Source organism: Alligator mississippiensis, chromosome 4 (genome assembly GCF_030867095.1).
Source record: "Alligator mississippiensis isolate rAllMis1 chromosome 4, rAllMis1, whole genome shotgun sequence".
Taxonomy (NCBI): Eukaryota; Metazoa; Chordata; order Crocodylia; family Alligatoridae; genus Alligator; species Alligator mississippiensis.
In genome coordinates, this window is record NC_081827.1 from 10,578,307 (window position 1) to 10,602,356 (window position 24,050).

General features: G+C 44.7%; 1 protein-coding gene across 1 annotated transcript; it reads right to left on the reverse strand.

The window, feature by feature from the left end:
* Positions 1–483: 483 nt before the first annotated feature.
* On the reverse strand, positions 484–23,997 carry KIN (Kin17 DNA and RNA binding protein). The gene is made up of 13 exons (XM_014607521.3): positions 23,825–23,997; positions 19,566–19,660; positions 17,556–17,599; positions 17,314–17,436; positions 16,297–16,478; positions 15,059–15,107; positions 14,682–14,739; positions 13,012–13,138; positions 12,211–12,261; positions 11,424–11,492; positions 10,463–10,562; positions 6,720–6,820; positions 484–3,519 (listed from the first exon to the last, which is right to left on the reverse strand). Exons 1-13 carry the CDS (start codon positions 23,936–23,938, stop codon positions 3,457–3,459), a joined length of 1,176 nt encoding a protein of 391 aa, XP_014463007.1. The 5' UTR covers positions 23,939–23,997; the 3' UTR covers positions 484–3,456.
* Between the last annotated feature and the right edge of the window lie 53 nt (positions 23,998–24,050).

Sequence of the window (24,050 nt, forward strand, 5' to 3'; positions counted from 1 at the left end):
TTCACTTTGTCAGAATCAGAAGGTGAGAAGGGACCTCAAAGGCCATCTAATCCAACCAACCCCCTGTACAGACGCAGGATGCACTACCCCCAAGCTATCCCAGACAGATGTCCATCCAGCTTCTTCTTGAAACCATCTGACGATAGAGGTTTCACAACTTCTCTACATGACACGTTCCACTGCCTTATTGTTCTTACAGTTAGAAAGCTTTTTTTCTGATGATTAATTTAAATCCGTTTGGCTGCTGTTTAAACCCATTGCCCTGTATCTTGTTTTACAAACAAGACTTAGATAGCATGCGCCACCATAGTACATGCTTATAAGCCCAAGATCACATGTAAATGAACTGTAACTTCTAGACTTTTACTTCAACATGGAAACAAATACAGTCTACAAATTAAAAATTTGAATTGCTACCTCTTTTATGTTCAAATGCAAATAAAACTATACAACCTACACCAACAAACCTAAATCCACACAAACTCATGGACAACTTTTTTTTTAATTGGGTAATTTTACACAATATAAAAATGGCTAATGGTTCTGTTGCAGAGGGTAGGTACTGGATGGACAGCCTTCTAGAAAAGATCAAGAGAGCAGCATCCAACAAGAGGGGAAAGTGCCACACTGCAATGGGCATAGATGCTGTAATAGTGACAAATCCTAAAACCAGCTCTGAACATCCTTTAAAATAAGTATGTTAACAATATGTGGGAGCAAAATCTCAAACCTGATCAATGGAGCAATGGGACTGGAAGAATGAATGTAGGGATTTCCCAACATGTTTTATAAAAAAATAAGTACTTAACATTAGGCTCCTAAATCTATATGTAATCACCTAATAGATGATCTTGTGTACAAAATGCTGCATATCCAAGAGCTTCCCCTGACCTCAGTGCAAATATCATTGCTTTAAAACAAAAAACAAAAAACTGGTCCACCTATTTAGGGCTCAACTGTAGGGGCTTTTACAAATCCTAGCCAGGCTGTCTTGAATTCATTCCTGGCTCTTTTTCTGAGGGAGTAACTTTTCTTTCTGTCCTTTATCTAGAAAACGGAGATATTGCTACTTGCTTTCTTTCACCCATACTGGGAGGAACTGCTTTGAGTGAGGGTGAAGTGTCATTTGACATCAAGCTGCATAAATTTCTTAAAACAAATTCAGAGGCAAGGTTTTCCTTAAGTCACTGTGTCACTGCTTGGCTTTGCATTTCAGTTACTCCTGGAGTTAAAAGAAGCAATTTTATCAGCAATGAAATGTTACACAAGAACATTAAACACAGTAGGTGTCAGAAACATGTGCAATCTATTATTTCACCTGCAGGGGTCCCTGTGAGACTAATAATTCAAGTGGAAAAAAAAACCTCAGGCAAAAGAAAAATGTGCACATCTATGGAGCTTATCTCTTTTGCCAACATCAGGAGCTTTCAGACTATAGCTATCTCAACCCATCGTCATTGCTTCTTTCACTATCCAGTCATTAGGTTCCTACAGAAGATGTGCCTGTTAAGAAAGAAACAAGTCAAGTCAGCTCAGCCCCAGGGAACTGCTCGGAGTTAGCAGAAGGTCAGGCTTTATTGCTACTGAAACCAAAACATTGAGGACTCATAGCCCATGTTCAGCAGCCTCCATTGGACAGCAAGCCTCCTAGAGTTTCTACCAAACACAGACATTTTCAGAGGCAAGACCTCCTGGCCACAGCTCCAGCAAAAGCCAAGCATGAGGAACTACAGTCCCTTCCTTCTTGCTCTCCAGTCCAGTGGAAGATGCTCTGGGGATCACCATCCCCTGCCAGTCCCTATGACCTCCCTTCTCTCCTGCCCCACACGCTGAATTTCCCACACTATTGCCAAATGCATTCATATCCACACCACACCCCATTCTTTCTCCCCATCTCCTCTCACCCAATTAAATGACTTCTCCCTCTTCAACAGTGCCCTTCTAGCTTAAGTCAATACAGATCTCCCCTCTCCTTTCCCAACTATTTACATGATTCAGAACCACCAACTTATGGTGGCCCCAAACCATATAATGACTGCACCACTGTTACAATCAACAGCCCCTCCCCTGTTGTGTGAGCCTAATGCTTGTCACCCCCTAATGCATATCTTCCCTTCAGGTGCATTTAAAGCTTCTCCAGCTCTGGACCATGTATTCCTACGCATTTATACAATGGCCACCAAAAAGGAATCCTAGCTTAGTCCAAGTGCTACAAAAACACTAATAAAAGAGAGTGGATCAGTAGTGACTTAATTATATATTTTTTAAAAATCAAGTGGCCATAAACAAGCGATTTGTCCTCTGTAGTTACACTTAGTTGGAGGAAGACCATTTCTGTCATGTTCCAAGAAGACAGAAGATCTAATTAGAGACACATCCAGCCATAACGTAATGCTGTCCTCTTCTGAGGACAGTCTGTCACTTGTAGTTATTTGAACAAATAAGGCAAGAAATTCACCTGCCCCTCTCTCTGCTGGTGCTCCCCGATAGTAGCAAGCCAATCGAGCAATCCTCCTGATTAGAAGGGGATACGTGCTGAGAAAGAGCTGCTTTTATTCTATAAATTGCTTTAAAAATAAACATTGTACAAAACCATGTCACAAAACGGGACATATTTGAAAACGGATTACAAGTAAAAGTGACTTGCAGTAGAGCTGAGAAACGGCAGTAACAAGCACAAAGGACAAAGCACCGAGATCAGCTTGTATCAGGTCACTGAGGAGACTGTGCACCCAGCTGGCCTCACAAATGTGCTTGTATTGTAATTCATGCCAATAAAGGGCTCTGTTTTGGAGTCCATGCAGGCAAGTCACTTCCTGTAAATACCAGTGGCTTTGACAGGACCAAGGGAAGTGTATCAAAATATTAAGAGAATTTAGAGATAGCTCTAAAAACTGGTGGGTCACAATTTTAATACCACTCTTAGGTATATTATTGCAACCCTGAAACCTATTTTGCTGCAGCACTGTTATGTTTCTGCTAGTCTTTCCATCCCTTCACTTATTCCTGAAGGAAGAATTCAGTTTCAGTAGCTGGTCCAAAAGTACCTTAGACAAACTCTGACAATTATCACACGTGTAGCACCTGACTTAAGGGACCCTTTTAAGGTGAGATATTTTCTCAAATGTTTAACATAGTTCAGCAAGAAAGAAGTTCCAGCCCACAGATATCAGCAGTATCTTACAAAAGGAACCCAAATGGTTACAATATAGTTCAACTTTCATACACAATCATCTAAGACAAAATTTCCACAAATATTTAGGTTACAGATTTACAGCAGTCTTTACATACACCCAGTTTGTTTGTGGTCAATCCTCTCTCTATATACAGCTATATTATAGAAATATACATATACACATACTAATTAAAAACCCTGACATAGTAGAGCATTGCATTTGTAAGGAGAACATAAAAGTTTGATGGTTTCCAAAAATCCATGGTGCCTTAACTCAAGTCTCAAGCAAGTTTGGAAATGTCTTCATACTGAATACTGTCAACTCGGCGTCCTTTTAAAGGCCCCTGCAGATAAACAAATTGCAAGAAATAAGAGAAAATATAAACCTGACATGGTTTAAAATTATATATGAACCCAAGTCATCTGCTTTTAGACGCATTTAAAAAAATGTTAAGTGAATGGCACTGGAAATTAAAAATCTGCCTAGCAGCAAACTGGCATTTGTACACAATGCTGGACTAACTCTTATTGATTTAACTAATGTTCAAGCATAATCCATCAAAGATGGGACAAGGCATGTATGAGCAAGGTCAGATTTTGGAGAAGACTGCATGTAATTAAATAAGCACAGGACAGGTTGGCAAGATTCAAGACATTTGTACAGAGAACAATGAATTTCAATTGTTCATGGTAACGGATTTTGGAAGGGATGTAAAATCTTGTGCTTCCACCTCTATTTGAAATAAGAACAAGGTTTTCCATGGGAAAAGATGAGCCTGTATCTGCTCACTACATGGCTTTTCACACGTTCCCCCTGGGAAACCTTTTTAGAGCAGCTGGCCAGGCACACATGACTTGTTTGCTGCCAGTGACTTGTTCCCCTCCTTTACCAGTTGCTGTCAAAAAACCTGGCAAACACCAAGGGAAAACAGTAAGATTGGCTGCGAGGGTGCAGAGCACTGCTGCAATGCAGCCCCTTTAAACTGTTCTTTAAAATAACACCCCTCCTCTCCTGGCACCGAATCAGACCTTCATGGGCTAGATCCAGTTCACTAGCCACAGGTTGCTAACACATGCCCTGAGGCATCTGGTGCTGAAACATGGGATACAGGATGAGAACCTGGGTCTGCAATTCCCATTGTCAGAGGAAAACAGCTACATAGACAGAGATAAGGAATTCCTTTGCAAATGCTCTGCTATAGGGCTGTATGAAACGGCTATGTTTCGATTTGGTTTCAGATTTGGCCACTTCAGAGGGACAGTGATTTGTTTCAGTGTTTTGGATCACTGTTCCATTTCGATTTGGCCAAATCTGTTTCGGAGTTTCGATGCTGTTTTGATGACTCAGCCATAGGCTAAAATGGGGAATCACTAAAATGCCTATAACTTTGTCATCTTTTGCCTGATTCGGATGTAAACTGCAGGGATGGTAGCCCCTTCTGAGGGCATGAAGCCTGCCAAGTTTCAAGGATCTGGTGCAGAGGTTTCCAGGAAACTGCACCTCAAACTGTTCAAAACTCGTATCACTTGCTGGCAGTGGCAGCATGCTGCCATCTCACACGCAGATCCGGGGGCCATGCCCCCCGGGGAGGTCTGTGGGGCTACGTCAGACTCCCGGGGGGTGCAGACCCCCGGATCTGTGTGCGGGATGACAGCAGACTGCCACTGCCAGCTGGGACTGGTGCCTGGTGCAGCCTGTGCTGAGCACCAGGAAGACTGGTGCTGCCGCTGGCCCCAGCCAGCAGCAGCAGCCTGCTGTCATCCTGCATGCAGATCTGGGGGCCTAAGCTCCCTGGGAAGGCTGCGGGGTTGTGCCGGACTCTTTCCAGGAGGCACAGGCCCCCAAATCTTCATGCAGGAAGACAGCAGTCTGCCGCCGCTGGCTGGGGGCAGCGCCAGGATTGGGTTCTTTCCAGCACTCAGCACGGGCTGTGCCAAGCAGAAGCAGCATGCTGTCATCCTGCGCACAGATATGGGGACCCGCGCCCCTCGAGAGGGCTACAGGGCTGTGCTGGACTCCTTCCAGGGGGCGCGTGGGCCCCCGAATCTGCACACGAGATGACAGCAGGCTGCCGTCTCTCCCCCAGAGCATGGAGATTGGAAGGGACCCCAGGGGCAGATCGCAGACACTGGCCAGCTACAGATGTCAATATCAGAGCAACCCTTTCCCCCCTCCCTCTTAGTTTCTGTTTCTCTGCAAGCCCGGCTCTAAAACTCTGAAATTTTCCAAAACGTTTCAGATGGTTTCATTTTGTTTCGGAGCTGTTTCGGAGTCTTCCGTTTAGTTTCAGATTCGGTGTTTCAGGCACCAAAACAGGTTGAAACATCTCCAAAACAAAATGGCTGCTGAAGTTTCGCACAGCCCTATTCTGCAATGAGCAAAGGGAATTCCTCAGAAAGCAATGCCTTTGCTATACATAGGGGCCCAAGGGTATGGTCCTCTACTGTTGTGTGCGCTCCAAGGCAAAGTATGTGGTAAGGTCTTAGCGTTTCCCTGGAAGACTTTTTCCCCTCAAGAGGCTTCCGTGTGCTTCTGTATTATTCTAGGACAACTGCAAGCAGCTATTTTGAACCATTCTTTGTGAAAGGAACATGAGAAACTACTGACCCTCCCACATGTTGCAAGAAGCCCTGTAACACTGTCAGACACATTGGTGCATGTGTAGATTTAGAAGCCTAATGTTAAAGTACTTATTCTTTATAACAAATGTTGGGAATCCCTACATTGCATAACACTAACTTGTATAAAGCTCTAGAATCCCTCTAACTTGCATAAAACTCACCACCCCTGGGCACCATCATTCAGTAGGTGATTATAGTGGGGGCTAGCATTTCAATGACAAAACTCTCATTGGCATTAATAACTCCAGAAGGAAAAAACAGCACTTATACTCAAGTGCAACTCAGAGAATATTTTCTGTGAAAAACGTGCTTTGTAATAAAAATGCAAACACAGTCTTTAACTATAAGCAGCATGAACAAAGAAACTATATCCATTAAGCAACAAGCCATGTGCTGTTTGGTAAACACAGTAAGAAAATTCATTCTTTTACATGTATTGCTAAACCCAAGGGTTAAAGCGCTAGAGACAGGATGCATTTAAGTTGCAGGAAAGACCTGCAATTTCTGCAGATGAGTCTATGGCTCAAGGATTGGACTCTTATGTCACCTCAAGACCCATCAATGAGCTGTGGTAGAGATCATCCTTGAATTGAGGAATTGCTACTGACGCTACATTTAAGTTGAACTCACTAAACAGTTTACAAGCATATCTATGATATGAAATGTGAATATTCAGTATATCTGGTTGTCCTTTAAAGGTAACATGGTCAATGCAATAGGTTGGGACTTAGAAAACCTTGTTCCTAGTCTGACAAACCTGTTGAAAGACTACAGGCACTGTTGTGTGCCTATAGTCCCTTCTGCTGATTCCCCATCAGCAGAAGAAGGGTAATGATCTTTATTTCCTTTCTAAAGGACTTGCGAGTCACAGATGAAAAATCCTACGTAGGAGATATGTGCCATTGTGTGAAACCGTACTTACAGAGTCAATTATTATTGTAGCACAGAAGCTCTTCTCATTTATAGATTCCAAGATGCCTTCATTTCCTCTGTAACCTCCGTTTAACACCAAAACTTTCTTTCCTGAAATAGCAAAACAGGAAGAAAATCTTTGTCCCAAGGAACTCTCAGCATCTTTTGACCTGTCCTTCTGTTCAGACAGCACAGGACAGAGATGCTTTGCGAAGTCCATATCAGAATTGCAGATCAGGGTTCATTAGCAGGCTGTTCTGAGATAATGCTTAGTTTTCCCCCAGGGCTTGTGTCATGATGCTCTTTAGTTTAATGTTAACAAGTGGACATGTTAGTAGCTTCTGTAGACTGGGTTCACTGCACATCCCCTGGATCACTGCACCCCTCCACCCTGCTCCCCATGTACTTTATCCTCTTCTACTTCAGGGACCATCTGCAACAGCTCCCACAACTTTCCTCAAGCCAGGGCTGTGTGCATCTTCCCTTTGCCAGGGTTCCCTTTTCTGTTGCTGTACCATGCCCCTCCCACGTTATGTGCCATATTCCCTTCTCCAACCAAGGCTCCTGGTCTCCCATTTTCCTTCTCTATGCATCTTCCCCCTTCCAATCTACCAGAGGGTTTTCTGTAATTTCCCATTTCAGCCCAGGCCAGAAACTGTGTCAACTCATTTCCTCCCTCCCTCCCACCTACCCACCCACACCACAGATCCTCTTCCTCCTCCTGCCAGGGGTTGTACATGTTGCCTACACCCCCTTCCCTCTACAGAAAGGTCTCCACTCTCTTCCTATGCCATGGGCTCTGTGTCCCCATGTCCCCTCACTCTCCATAAGGGCTCTCTGTTCACTCATTCTGGATGCTGTGTCCCTCTTCTCTCCACGCTCCTTTTCTCAAAGCTGGGGGGATCAGAGTATGCCCCTGCAAGCCGGTTGTCTAGCCTGCTGGTTTCTGCAGGTTGGTTTTGTTCCCTGAGGAGCTCCTTAGCCAATCTTCCCAAATGCTGCTCAAGGGCTTTGCTTTAAGACAATAAGCAAAAAACCAAACTCTTCTGCCTTGTTCTAAGCCAGGGGTAGACAACGTTTTTTGGCCAGAGTGCCAAAAAAACCACAGTGTCTACGCTGGAAGGTGCCAGAGTGCCGGCATGCCAGAAAAACAAAATTGGGGAGGGGGGGTGGGGAAGGGGGGCACCATACAAGGCAGGATGCACTGCATATTCATATATTTAATACTCATAAATGTTGCCTTTGTTGTTGTGTACTTTTTTTGTTAAGCATGTTGCAGTGAGAGAGAGAGAAAAAGAGAAGTAAGAGAATGAGGAGAGAGAGAGAGAGAAAAAGAGAAATTAAAAAGAGGAGAGAGAGAAGAGCAGAGAGAGAACCAGGCACATACACATGCACACAGAGAGCCACACATGCACACATACATAGAACCACATGTGCACAAACACAGAGAACCAGAACAGACACATGCACACACACATCCAGAACCAGACGTGTGCATACACACAACCAGAGGCAGACAAACAAAGAACTAGATGCATGGGTGCACAGAGCCAGGCTGCTGGGCCAGTGGACAAAGTCTGACCCAATAATGCCCTGGGCCTGCTGGAGCCCCTGTGCTTCCCTGGGGAGGCAGCCCCCAGGCTACAGCACGGCCAGCCAAGGCCCCAGCCCAGAGCCTGCCCATCAGCCCAGCCACCCACCCCACACAGCTAAGCCTGCAAAGGTGTGGCATTCCTAGCAAGGGGCAGCACCAGCCTCATCCCAGTAGCTGGCTGGCTCAGCTGCAAGCCCTGCTGCAAGCAGCACAGGCTCCATAGTTGACAGCAGGTACCCAGAGCTAGGGCTGGCTGCAGCCAGGAGGTTGCAAGCACCTGCACACATGCCTCAGAGCAGATTGGAGGGAGGAGGGGGTGGGGGGGGAGAGAGAAAGGAAGGAAGGGCAGCGCCTGAGGCAGCACAACCCTGGTCTCTCCCCTGCTGCTGGCGCAGAGCTGATGACTGGGCTCCGGAGCCCAGAGCAGCTGCTTGTAGCCAGCCTGGGCTCTGGACCGCTGCAGCAGGCAGGCTGCAAACAGCTGTGCCAGGCTATGGCATCAGCTCTGTACTGGCACATGCACCTGCGCCTTGGAGTGGGCGGTGGGGTGGGCCTTTGGCAGCACAACCCCGGTCTCTCCCCCGCTGCCAGCACAGAGGTGATGGCAGGGCTCCAGAGCCCAGTGCAGCTGTTTGTAGCCAGCCTGGGTCTGGGAAGCTGCAGCAAGCAGTAGGCAGGCTGCAAACAGCTGAGCTGGGTTCCACAGCTCCGGCATCAGCTCCATGCTGGCAGTAACTGCACATGCACCTCAGAGTGGACAGCGGGCATTCCCTCATTATCCAAATGCCCTGAAGCTGGGCTCTCTTAACAGGGCTGTTTCCTCTTGAAGGGACAGGCTGCCCTGTTCCAGCCCTCTTTTCTTGTTTTTTATCATTTCTGTTCTCTGTCACCTGCTGTTGTGGCTCAGTGGTAGAATTCTTGTCCGCCATGCAGGAGACCTGGGTTCAATTCCTGGATGCACATATAACTAGAGACACTGATGTCTCAATGGTCTAAAGAGGAGATAGAAGATTTGGCCAGCCTCTACTCCTCCATACTCCTGCCTAGGCATACATGCCAAAAGTCCTAATGACCAGGGATCCTGGTGTTTTGTTTTAGTCATGGAAAAATGTGGATTTGGAGTTACTCTGTTAACCAAAAATTGGAGATTTTTTTTTAAACCAGAGAAAACCAGGATCCCTGCTAATGACCTCTCACCCATACACCATGATCCATGGCTAATAGTTGCCTACTACCTCTGCATCATACAGGAGGTCAAACTCTTAACATCTCTGACTTTCTTGGCATTGTGGTGGTGGCTCATTGAGGTGGGTGAGCGGGATTGCCACTTGGCACACTGCATTGTGCCCTGTCCGATGCGGGCCAGGCCACTGCCAGCTGCGGTGCCAGGACTGCGCAGCTGCAGCACCAACAGGAAGCCAGGAGGGGAAGGATGCGGGGGGGAGGGCAGAGGAATCTGCGTGCTGCATGGCCTGGCCTGGCCCTGACTGCAGCACAGCAGAGCAGCACAGGGCACAGCCCTTCTGGTGGGTGGCCAGCAGGCCAGACAGAATCAATTGGTGGACCAAATACAGCTTGCAGGCCATACTGTGCCCACCCCTGAGCAAGAACATCCCTTGCATTGTTGGAACTGAGTAGCTGTGGCTTTCAGAAGTTACTGCATTATAGATGAACATCCACAAAAATACTACCAAGATGTCTGCAAGAGCTCCCAAACTTGGCCAATTCTATATGTCCATACGAAGCATAATTCTGGAGGGAAGAGGCAGTCTAAGAATGATGCAAGGCAATCAGGAAAGTTTTTGGCAAGCCACCTCTGCTATCTCCTGGTAGTTGAAAAAGACACACTTTCAACTACTTAAACCAACGGATTCAAAAAAATACTTATACATCCTCCTTAGAAGAGCATCATTCCTTTAGGAGAGGATTGTGAAAAATCCAAAAAGAAAAAATCCACAAAATTTCCACCAAGAGAGGCCACAAGATAGTTGGAAAATTGCCAGAATATCAGAACCCAACATGGATAAGAAATGTGCTTATTCAGAGATGTAGCAAAAAGAGGCTTCTTGCCAGAATCTTCAAGTGAAGGCTTAGGAATTATAGCTTAAAGAATGAAAGCACAGATAATGATTTGATGGCTGGTTTTGAAATGAATTTACCTGGTGCTGGGATTACTGTCTCTAGATGTGTCTGGTCAAGTTTCAGCTTGTCTCCAGAATCAATCATCTTTACCACTGCTGTGTATTTGTCGATTACTTCCTGTCATGGAAAATCAAATATATTAGGAAGAGTGGTGATGGGGAAGGGAGGGTACCACATACAACTATTTTTTTAAGAGAATAATAAAGTGACGCACAGAGAAGAGGATTCTAAGCAAATGGCTTAGAAATAATTGTTCTTTGAATTTTTCTGAAGGTTTAATTTAAAAATGAGCAGATATTCAGGAACATAACTTTACTGCTGAGCTAGAAGTAACTAGAGATTTCAGGTGTCCAAACTGAGATGTTTAAAAAGGATCTGATTTTCAAAAGAAGTTGGGAACCATCCTTTTTTAAATGATGCCCAGTCGGTTAGTCATTCTGCATTCCCACTTGAAACACTTTAAAGCATCAGTTTTGTCATGTTTGACCAGATCAATTGTCTGGTCTAGTAAAGTTTTTTTTATCTCTGATAGTAGCCATAAAAGGCTGTATCAGAACAGCAGAGGCAGGCTCAGCCAGCTGAAAAGCTTGTGATCACACAGGATATGTATTCAAAGATAATTTGGGATTTTTTCTTGCCAGGGCAGAGTTGAAATCCTTAGGAACCCCCCACAGAAACCAGATGACTTTATGGTCTAAGGAAAGTTTCAGCCATGGGATCAGATCCTCAGAATAAAACAGATTCAAAAATAAACTTTAATAAGGACAACCAAATAAAGGAGTGAAGGATCTGGGAATGCATTAACACAAACTACAAAGTTATGGGGAAGCCTGTGTTCTGACAGTGGAAATTCAACTTCTAGCAACTCCAATATCTGAGCCAAACCCTGAAACATGTATTTTTTTGGTTGTTGTGGAAACAGACCCACCTCCCATTACTTTATTCAAACTTTTCCCAAATGAAATGCTCTGTACTCACCTTAACAACTGCCTTCTTTTTGTGATACTTCTCACCTAGCTTTTTTGTTACAATTTTTACAACAATCTCCTGAATGAAGAGTGAGGAAAAAAAGAGAGAGAAGAAAAGGCTACATACAGTACACACAGTTTAGTGTCCCTCTTCAATTATTTTTTAGCTTAAGTGGTCCCACCCATACAAACCACAATTTTCTGTTATGTAGCATCAGAAAGCAAAGATGCTAAGACTTGCCATTTATGCTAGCGCTACAGCATGTCATTTGCTTCAACTGAAACATTTTTGTTTTAAAAGCATATTTCAATTTCATTTTGGTACATCAAACAGCAACCATAGACATCTCACTACATCTTGAAGCTCTGGATTTAACTGCATGTGCCTTCTACTCACATAACAAGAACCAATTCTGATAGTGGATTCCTAAACCTTTATGTAGCCCAGTAGCTAATGTGGAAGAGGGTCAAACTTTGCTAGAATAAATTACAAATGCATCCAGAGAAACTTGAATCATACTCATCCTTTAACCACAAGAGTAACCCACCACAACAGAAAAGAAGGTAAGTATCTGGAGCATTATGCCATAGAATAGTAAAAACTGCACAACAAGGGAAATTAAATCAATTTACAAAATCCGGGAGCAATTCTTGTATGACAATTTGTCTTTCTGAAAAATAAAAGCATTTGTTTCAAATTCAGCCTCTGCATTTAGACGCTGCAAATCAAAAGCTCTATGCATATACTCAAAGGGCAGAATTTTCCTTGATAGACTTGTAATGATTTAGGTACTTACAGGCTGCAACCAGTAGTCTGTTCGGGCCGTTTTTTTCTTTTCTTCTTCAAACTATGGCAGAAGAAAAAAAAAGTGTCAGTCACCATGTCAGGATTTTCATATGAAAGCAGTGTTCCCCTTCCCTAAAAAACCCAAACAAATTCTATATATTCAGATAAAAAAAACCCCAAACAAGCTAAAGTGTGTTAGTGAAAATATTTTATTTTTATGTAACAATCTGAGGAAATCCAGAAATATGAGTTAAAATAAAAGTGTGTCTGTTATATTTAGTCCGGCCAAAGGCTTAGACTCATTTTCTTTTCTTGTGGAATAAGGACTCTGTAGCACAGGGGTCAGCAACCCCCGGCATGCGTGTCGAGCACGGCGCACAAGGCCATTTTGCTCGGCACACCACTGCCAGCCCGGGCTCTAAGCAGCTGCTGCCAGCCACAGAGTTCAGGCAGCTCCCAGCAGGCGGCTAGGAGGCTGCAAGCCCTGCTGCAAGCAGACCAGGTTCCTTGGGCTGGCTGCAGCCGGGAGGCTGCAAACAGCTGCTCCGGCATGTCAGCACCCTGACACCTTCCAAGGTAGACATTGTGTTTTTTTCGGCACTCTGGCCAAAAAACGTTGCCTACCCCTGCTGTAGCAGGTAGCAGTGCAGCTTGTGAGGCACTGGTATGAAACAGAGCAAGCTGCTATCACCACTTAAGAGTGAGCTGGACCCTCCAATCCTCGTTAAAGTTAGCCCAAGGGAGAGTGCATTAAATGATACAACCTTGTCATTAGAAAGGCATGCAAGGTTAGATACGAGCTCCACTATACCTCCATGATCTCATCCAGTGCAGATTTCTTCTTTTTCTCCTTTGACTGACCTGAGCTTTGACCAGTTTCTTTCCGTTTAACCGATCCGGTTCCTCCCACCATCTTCAATGCACTGGGCCCAAGGACACTGCCGGAAGAGGGGTGCGACTAATGATAAGATAGTGTTTTCATAATCAGTCTCAAAACTGACACTGCTACAGAGATGCATCTGATGAAATCAAGTGTGCAAACAAGTGCTACTGATTTTTTTAGACCCCCCCAAAAACCTATGTGGACCCCAGCACCAACAGGAGCAGATCAATTTGCAGAATTATGGTATTAGATCATAACCTCTTTGGAACACACGCTTTCTTTTGTAGTCCGATTGCAGGCGGCACCAAAATCTGTCTATTGGCTATGCTAATTTACTGGCTTGAAGACTTTGATGGATCCCTTCAACCAACTGTTACTTCCAGCCCACAGCATAGGGTAATTTTTCTGACATTGCAGAGGTACAGCTGGTAGGAAACAAGCCTGTACTACAATTAACTAACAGAACCCCGCAGGGTGCATTGGACCATATGTTTTTGCTTCCTTAGAAAAAGCCAATGCCTCTAGAGGACAGGCAAAGCAATGAAGATGTCATATCTGCAGGATTCACAACTGGATATGTATCCATCAGTGTTTGCTCTAGGCCTGAAATTTCCTATTAACATTGACTGCTTTTACACATCATGAGAAATGTAGGCCACATGACCTACCGTAGCCTCAAAGATTTAACTTAATTCCACTGAATAGCACAAATGCTTGCAGAACTGTATTTCTTACCAAGTGGAGTAAGAAATTCTGTTTGGGGAACTCTGTATGCTGACTTCTGTAATCACCCTGTATTTACGAATAATTTATAAGTATGCCTTACAGTGTTTAATCTTTGTCTATCATTGTACAGAACCAGTTTGTCGTCTCATTTTCTGCCTGGCATATGTCCCGTCACAGTTCTCATCTAAAAGTTTATCTTGTGATGATAGGAAAGCTTTCATTTTACCTGTAATATGTTTCATTACAATATTGTCCTGTGAACAAGGATTTATCATCAGCCAAATGGTTTTACAAGTGCAGAAACTTACTGTTACTCGTACTATCAATTCTTTTCTCCTGTATTGCTTGCAGTTAAGCAACTGTGATTAAATTCAGTGAAGTTTGAAAAAAAACTGGTTTAGTTTCACCCTCCAGAATGCTGAGCAGAAAAAAAATGTATCAGAAGCAACTAAAGACAGTGATCAAAACAAACTGTACAAGCTAAAATTAACTAACTCAATAAACAACAGGTGGACAGCTGCATACACCTGATATTAATTTAAAAAGTTTGATCACATATTATAAGGTAAGGAGAGAAATATGGTAAGTAAAGTGTTTCTTTGGACCTGATCCTGCAACTGGTTTCTAATTCACAGACATCCAGATAAAGCCTTAATGAGTTTAGGAGCCTACTTTTAACTTAAGCCATGTCAAGGACTTGAAGGTCAGAAAGAAACATTACATTTTCTAATCTGTTCTACTTCATAGCAGAAGCAGGCATAAGACTATAAGATTGCCGGGACAAAAACTGTCCCCTCCATGTGGCAACTAACAAACACAGGTAACCATATATGTAATATATAATAACGGATGGCCTTAGCATCTTCTCTCACCTTGCTTTAGAAGATGCTGCTACTGAAGTACTTGCGCCTTTGTTTAAATTAAATGCAACTAAAAAATAAGAGAGACATTACTCATTTCTACCCTCTAAACACATGTGCATTTAAAGATGTGACAATACAAATAATCCCAAACGAACAGGGCTACAGATTTAGACAGATTCACAATTTAAATGCTTTGGCTCACCTATTCAAATAAATTACTTTTCTTAGTAAAAGAGCACATTGTATTTCTATTGCACTTCTCACTAAAGTCAGAGTAATTTACAGAACACCAAGTAATTCTCAAACTTCACTCTTCTGCTATACCCACTGGATCCCACAAATGCCCTGTAAGCTACAAATATTTGTATGCTTAAAAATCTAGTTACCTTTTTCTTCATCATTGTCTCTGTTTAGTTCAGTATAGACAGGCCTTTCCTGCCAACATAAAACAGAACAATTGCAGGGGTCAGATAAACCACTGGCACTGCATAGCGTTGCTGGCAATCATTAATTAGCCTGATTTTACAGTTTTCTATAATGGGCACGCAATACCAGGCTGACCTGGTCCATAAAGAAGATTATGGATGGAAGACATTACATTGTTCTCATTAATTGTCTGTATATGGATATAATTTAAACAGACCAGCTCCAACCTTAGTTTAAAATTGTTTAAAACTTCATAGATTTCATAGACACTAGGGCTGGAAGGGACCTTGGAAGATCATCAAATCCAGCCCACTGCCCCAGGGGCAGGAAGTCAGCTAGGGTCATAGGATCCCAGCAAGATAAACATGCAAATTTCTCTTGAAGGCGTTCAAAGTAGGTGCTTGAACCACCTCCAGTGACAGGCTATTCCACACCTTGGGAGCTTGGACAGATCACCCCTGAGCCTGCGCTTTTCCAGGCTGAAGAGTCCCATAGCTCTCAGCCTCTCATCATAAGGTCTGTTTTCCTGACCTCTGAGCATGCGTGTGGCTCTTCTCTGGACTTACTTATGAGGAAGTGGAATTGAAAGCTAAAAAGTTTAAATCCCAGACATCAATTGGTTAATGAGTCCTGGGGCAATGCCAACAACCACACAAGGTAAAATATATGCCTGTGAATAACCCAGCAGGGAATTCCTAAGGTACCTACGGGCAAGAGCAGAGGGTTGTGAAAGGGAACTCCCGCAGGGGCTCCTTGCTCTGCACGTGCAGAACCTGCCACCGTGGAATTTCCAGAACATGTAGGATCGGATCCCTGAAGCCATGGGAGCACCTGCCTGGGCAGTTGGAGAGCTCTGGGCTATGCACCCTCTACCACCATTAAGCAAATTGGTTTCCACCGCAAAAAAAAGTGACACAAACATTTACCACCTCCTGTCATGGCCACAATTTGGGGTATTTATAGCATGAAAAGAGGCACAGACATCTGTTTGCTTGGACTTCGTGCTGTCATAAACTTTTTTATGATGGCACAAAGGCAACATCTGTTTGCAGGCAAAGGCTGATCAATCAGAGCCAGGTAACCACAAACTGTATTCCAATACAAGATTCATATGGAGTGGTTCTATATCTACATCTATATTATATACTTAAAAAGCACTTTTTTGCCCTTAAGTTTGATATACACTGTATTTTCTCACCTGTTCTTTCCCCTCTAAACCTCTTCTAACTTGTTCTTCAATGAATTTAGCTGTTTTTTCTTCATCATCAAGGTCTTGCTTCTTCTTCTTCTCTTGCTCTAGCTGTCTACGGATAGTTTCTGGGTCCCTGTCAATGTACTGAATGTACCAGCCTTTGGGAGTCTCATCCACTTTGCAAAGACCTTAAAAGAGCACATATTAAAAGTTCCCATCAAAGCCAAACCAGAGAAATATGATGTTTATTTAAAACATGATATTCATAGAAGTAGTAATATGCAAAGACATTTTTCACTGACCGCGATTTCTATAGTAATGAACGGACATAACTGTAGTACTTCCCCCCAGTACTATTTTGGGAAAACTGATTTTAAACTTTCATAAAAACAAACTTCAGCTAATCTGATTTATTTAGAAATAGGTCAGTGAAGCTAGCACTGCGAGGTAAGTACTTCAGCTTCCTTTATTTAATGAAGAAAGCATTTCCTTTTCAACATTTTAACTAGAAATAAAAGTGAAATACATGCATATAAATGATACATAGCATATTCTTATTTACATGACACAAAATTTTACTAAACTGAATCATCATTATTAGTGCTAATGTTATTGGAATGAGTTGACAATGACTATGTCACTCACAAGTGAATCCACAGAGGTCACTATAAATAAATGCCAATAAAAACCTTTTATGACACTACACTACCAAAATTCTCTGTCTTACACTCAACAGAAAGTTAATTACTGTAACTATTAAAAGTTCAGCCTTTCACTGGTCCAAAGAATGAAGACTGATTTCCCAATTGTTCTGCCACCACACTTTGCAGAAAGATTCTACGTTTGGGAAACATTTCTGTGCTAGTTTCTGTTGTTGTTTCCAATGACAATAGCTGATAACTCATCACAGGTTAGTAGTAATTCTAGTGAATACGGATTAGCAGACAGATAAAACAGGATAAGGTTAATTACAGACATGGTTCCCATTGGTTTTGAGATGTATCATGTGCATACTATAATTACCTTCTCTCCCTAACCATTTAGTAAAATCAGTCAGTGTTTCCCACTGTGTGGCATTCATGTGGATATGCTCTCGATGGCTGATATATTCATTGTACACAATATTATTGTGGACTCTCTTCGTTCCTAAAAAAAAAAAAAAATCCATTAAATACAGGTCAGTCACTGTGGAAAAACTGATTTTAATTTTTGTTATTGAGGTATTTAGGGGAAAGACAGAAAGAAACCCCAGTCCAAATATTTACCAAATCTCCTCCTGAGTAGTTCCAAGAAATCATTTCGAAATTCCCTATGGAATAAAGAAAATAAGCTCTTTAAATGTATTTGTAGTTGTATAGCATTTCTATTTTTAAGTGACAGTGGAAATTATTCACAATATAAACAAAAGTATTCAATTAAAATGAATGTCATTATATTCAGATAATCATTTACTGTTCCACTTGCATTCCTGTATTTGTAGGTATTAAAAAGCAAGTGAATGTGCACATGCACCACATGAACACATATGCATGCACATGCACACATTTCACTTTTGATAAATTAGCACCCAACCAGATAGAAATGCAGATATGCCCTTACTACTACCTTCAAGAGTTACTAATGCTACTAAAACCTGCAGCATTAGTACATTCTGATGGGTGGGTGGTATGTTCTGATTGGCTTATAAGACAATGAAAAGGGTTGTAGAATGGTAACAACAGTTCACTAGAGATCTAGAGACATGAGTTTGAGCCTCTCTGGATTCATGCTAGACACTACGCCAAGTCAGCTTTGCTGTCAATGGGTACCTGGTCATTCAAAACAAGGAGCTAAATGTGGCTGGACATGATGCTATCCCCATCGCTCCCTTTTGTGTGGACAGCTACAGAAATTGGTGTGCCTTAGCCAGGCTAGACTGATGGTCCACCTATGCTCTGGATGGACCTTTGAATAAAGCAATGCCACTTGATGCAATGCTTAGACAGAATGACATTTTCAAAAGCCCCACTAAGTTCTGATGAGACTTATCACTTATTATTCCAAACACCTGTTTAAAAAATTAGCCACTGAGTGCAGTACCACAAAATATCACCATTCATTAACATTCGGGTTCTTCTAAGGAAATCCACTGCAATATAAGAAGACTGCACAGTAAGGATGCACTGATAAAGATTTTCTTGGCTGATACCAATAGCCAATTATTCACCAGGCATATCAGGTATGTCTGTAGAGGGGAAGGGGAGTGGGTGGTGCAGGTCAAGACCCCCTCAGTGAGGAAGGGAGTGGGGCAGAGGCAGGGGCTGGGTGGTGAATGGGACCGTGGGGCTGGGACAGGATGGAGCCACAGACGGCTCGTGCAGGGGACCAGTGTCCTGGCGCTTAAAAATGGTGGTGAGGTCGCTTGAACTAAAACTCAATGAGTGAGTTTTAGTTCAAGCGTTACCACCACCATTTTTAAGCGACAGGACACTTTTAACCAAAGTGGAGCTGAGTGGGGCAAGAGTGGGACTCTCCACCCTGCTGCCTTTGCCCCAGGAGCTGTGCAACAGCCATGACGCATCCCCTGCCCATCTGGCAGCAGCGAGTTGTGCCTCCCGGTGCCAGGTAGGCAGGGGGCATGCAACTAGCGCATGGCTCCCAGGGCAAAGGCAGCAGGGCTGAAAGCCCCAAGCTCACAGTGAGCAGCCCGCATCCACACTCACCCCACTCAGCTCTGCTCCTAAAAGCGTACCGGAGCTTAAAAATGGTGGCAGTGGCACTGGAACCAAAACTCATTCAACAAGCTTTAGCTTAAGCACCCCCACCACCATTTTTAAGCACTGGGATGCTGATCCCCTAGACAACCCTCCCACAGCTCCGGCCCACTCCCTGCCCCGAGGTCCCATTTCACCACCCTGCCCCAGCCCCAACCTCGCTCATTACCTCACTGTGAGGACCTTGATCTGCCTCTCCCTGCCCCTTTTCTTACCCGTGCCCCTTCCCTCCCACAGACTTAGCTGCTGGGCGCTGCTCTCCATGCTGCCCAGCTGCATTCTTAGACGCATGCGTGCATCTGCAGGTATGCATGTGGTGTCTGGGGGACCCAGTCAGAAGGCATATTATATTTATTGGTGCATTATTAGCTACACCAGTCAAAAAAAAGCTGAAAACTGGTAATGTTAAATTTCCTTTTATTGATGTCAATCTGCTATAGCACCAATAAACTGGTACACATCTGCTGCACAGGGATTCAACTGCAGGATCAGAGCTTAAGTGGGGATATAGGGAAAACTTACTCCGAAAAATAGTCCATAAACTGCTGAGGGTTTTCAGAAGCCAGCAGTAGCTGCCTCTGGTGGGATTCAGACATACAGTGACATTTGAAGCCATTCTGCAAAAAAACCCAAAAACAAAAAAGAAAGAAAGAAAATGAGTGTGTTGTGTCCCTTGACTCAAAAGAATTAAGGAGCTGACATTTTAAAGAGCAAGACTATAAGGAAAGGTTTTTAAGTAAAATTGACCCCTGGTACAAGTAACACTAATGTTTCACAGCACATAGAGCTAAAGATCAAGACGATTCCCTTTGCTTTGCCACTATCCCAGACGCTGTCTCCGTGTTCCCCACCCACAAATCATTAAGGAGCACATCTGCGAGGGGCCAGCAGGGGAGATCATGGCCAGCAGGGGAGGGGCCCAGGGGAAATCAACATGGGTTCATCAAAGGCAGGTCCTGCCAGACCAACCTGATCGCCTTTTATGACCAGGTAACTAAATCCCTGGATGATGGTGTTGCCATGGATGTAGTCTTTCTGGACTTTAAGAAGGCCTTTGACACTGTCTCTCACCCCATTCTCATTAACAAACTGAGCGACTGTGGCACTGATGCCTACACAGTTGGATGGGTCAAAAATTGGCTGATGGGGCACACCCAGAGAGTGGTGGTGGACGGGTCGTACTCGACCTGGAGGGATGTGAACAGCGGGGCCCCCCAGGGCTCGGGCTTACACTGTTCAACATCTTCATCAGCGACTTGGATGAGGGGGTGGAAAACACTTTGTCCAAGTTTGCCAATGTCACCAAGATGTGGGGAGAGGTAAGCACGCTTGAAGGGAGATAGAGGCTGCAATTAGACTTAGACTACAGAGGTGGGCGCATGGTAATAGGATGGGATTCAATGTAGATAAATGGAGGGTGCTGCACCTGGGGAGAAGGAATCCACAGCACACATACAAGCTGGGAAGGTCCCCGCTTGTGAGCACAGAGGTGGATTGATAAGAAGCAGATACAAAGCTGCTGAACATATGTAGCTGGGAAGTCTATGAGAACTGTAAGGTCAAACCTTCATACAAACATCAGGATATAGTGCCAATAAACATGTCCAGATGAAGTGCCAAACAGATAGATGCTGGATATGATGGGGTGGAATTATCAAACCTTTATTGTTTTCAGAGACCAGCTCTTACATTATAACGGTACTCCTAAATATTTAGAAATCATCCTAGATAGAACACCATCCTATATAAAAAAAAAAAAAAAAATCACTTAACTATGACAGCAAGTAAGTTAATAACCCGCAAAAATTTCCTCTAGCAACTTACTGGGACTTCTTGGCGAGCTGATGCGCTGAGATCAACAGCTTTAGAGCTGATCTACTTTTCGGCAGAATACCGTGCCTGAATCTGGTTAAACACTCCTCATACTGATAAGGTTGACATATAACTCAACCAAGCAATGTGAATCATTACAGGAACAATCTGATCCACCTCTCTTCAAGAGTTTCCTATTCTTAGCAACACACATCCACCCCCATTAAGAAGAAAAAAAATGTCTTAACTAAACAAAGGACTAAAATAACAAAATAACCTTCAGTTGCCTATACACTAAGATCTCTTACACCAGCTTCTCTTAACCTGTGGGTTTTGACCCAAAAGTGGGTCACAAGAATATATGAAAGGGTCATAAACAAACTTTAAAAACAGATCAACGCATTTGAAAAATGGATTCTCCTTTAAAGGAGAAAAACGTGGGAAACCATGGGTTTTCCCTTGCAGACTGGCAGAGCTCTAGCCTGCAAGGGGCTGCTTGGGGCCCCCTGGCCCACAAACAGAGGGTCTGGGGACAGGAAATAGAGGGTCTGGAGTGAGGGGCGCTGGGTAAAGACCGGCTATCAATGTTTACAAATGTGTCCTGGTACAAAAAAAAATGTTGAGAACCACTGTCTTAAACCCACATCTGAGAGAAAAGTCTAGACGTCCCACTTGGAGAACAGCAATTCAACTTGGGCAAGATTGTGCAGTCATAATAGTACACTGGTTATTTTACTCACCCGAGTAGTTTTATTAATTAGATGCATGATTGGGACCCTAAGGGTTTGAGAACAAGGTGCTGAACAACCCACCCAGCCTAAAGGCATCTTAGGGGAGGCAGAAAGAGGATGCTAAGGGGTGGAAAGGACCTCAGGAGGGTCACATCTAGTCCACCCCCCCCCCCCCACTCAAACCAGGACCATCCCTAACCAGATCATCCCAGCCAAAGCTTTGTCTAGATGGATGTTAAAAACCTCCAAGGATGGAGAGTCCACCACCTCTCTGGGTAACCTGTTCCACTGCTTTACTACCTTCCCAGTGAGAAAGTGTTTCCTAATATCCAGCTTAAAACCTCCTTTGCTGCAACTGGAGCCCATTGCTCCTTGTCCTGTCACCTGCTCCCACTGAGAACAGTCCAGCTCCATCCTCTTTGCAACCCCCCTGCAGGGAGCTGAGGGCTGCTATTCAATCCACTCTCAGCCTTCTCTTCTCCAGCCTAAATCTGGAGTTCAGCAAGGCCTTTGACACTGTCTCCCACCCCATCCTCATTAAAAAACTAGGCAACTGTGGCATCGATGCCTACATGGTAAGATGGATTGCGAATTGGCTGAAAGGTCGTACTCAGGGGGTGGTGGTGGATGGGTCATATTTGACCTGGGGGGAAGTGGGCAGCAGAGTTCCCCAGGGCTCGGTCCCTGGGCCCACGCTGTTCAATTTCTTTATCAGCGATTTGGACGACAGGGTGAAAAGCAACCTGTTCAAATTTGCTGACAATACCAAAATTCTGGGTGAGGCGGGCACGTTAGCAGGGAGGGAAAGACTGCAGAAAGACCTGGATAGGTTGCAGGGGTGGGCTAACAAAAACAGGATGCGTTTCAATACTGACAAGTGCAGGGTGCTGCACTTGGGCAGTAGTAACCACCAGCACACTTATAAGCTGGGAAACTCCCTTCTTGAGAGCACGGAGGCAGAAAGGGATCTCAGAGTCATCACTGACTCCAAGATGAACATGGGCCGACAGTGCGAGGTCACGGTCGGCAGGGCTAACCGGACCTGATCGTGCATCCACAGGTGCATCTCACGTAGGTCCAAGGAGGTGATCCTCCCCCTCTACGTGACACTGGTCAGGCCACAGCTGGAGTACTGTGTCCAGTTCTGGGCACCCCACTTCAGGGGGGATGTGGTCAACATTGAGAGGGTCCAGAGGAGGGCTACCCGCATGAGTCGGGGACAGCAGGGCAGGCCCTACAATGAGAGACTACGGGACTTGAACCTGTTCAGCCTTCACAAGAGAAGGCTGAGGGGGGACCTTGTGACTGTCTATAAACTCACTAGGGGGGACCAGAAGGGTTTGGGGGAGACCTTGTTTCCCCTAGCGCCCCCCGGGATAACAAGGAATAACGGCCACAAGTTGTTGGAGAGTAAGTTTAGATTAGACATCCGTAGGAATTACTTCACTGTCAGGGCGGCTAGGATCTGGAACCAACTCCCAAGGGCAGTGGTGCTGGCTCCTACCCTGGGGGTCTTTAAGAAGCAGCTCGATGCCTACCTGGCTGGGGTCACTTGAGCCCAGTTTTCCTCCTGCCCAGGCAGGGGGTCGGACCTGAAGATCTACAAGGTCCCTTCCGACCCGACTTCTAGGAGTCTATGAAATCAGCCCCATCTCCTGATCTAGTGGGAAAACATCCAACTCATCCCATGCTGAGAGCGGGAAGCACACGATACAGAAAAAAAGAGACTGGAGAACAAATCAAGGCAGAAACGAGCGTGAATGAAACGCCGCTGTATCCCCCCAGCTTGGCTTAGCTGCAGAGCAAGTGGGCTCCCCCCGCCCCGTGCTAAGAGGAAGGATCGCACAGCAACGGCATTGTCAAGTGTATGATAAGCGTCGTATTTGTACAATCGTTTCAACCCCTGGAGGATGCACGATCAATAATAGTAAAAAAAACAGCATTCAAAACGTATGATCAATTTTGAGGCAGCTCACTGCTGCCGTCAATGCAAGACCCAAGTCACTCTCAGGGAGTCTTAACCGGCTGTAAAGGACCCAAATACAGCCCAGCGCGCGCCAGCGGCTCCCTTCAGCCCTTGCCTACCTCGGTTGCCTCAAAATAAAGCAACGCTTCAGCCTGGAGGATCCCGTTCTCCCCGCACCTGCGACTTACAGCGGAAGTGAATGAAAACAGGGATGATTCCCATGCTCATTTGCATATTTTTAGGAAACTGAGACCAGGCCCGGCCGCGCTCACCTCGTCGCGGCACTGCTTCTGGCACATCTGGCAGTACCAGCGCAGCTTCTGCAGCCCCTTGGACTTGATGCGGTTGGCGATGGCCTTAGGGCTGAGGAAATCCGACTTGCCCATGGTGCCGCCACCGGTTGCCCCGCGCCCTCACGGCCCCGCCGGAAGCGGAAGGCGGCCCCGCCGGAAGCACTTCCTCGCGCCGCCGGAAGCAGTTCTTCGCACCCGCCTCGGG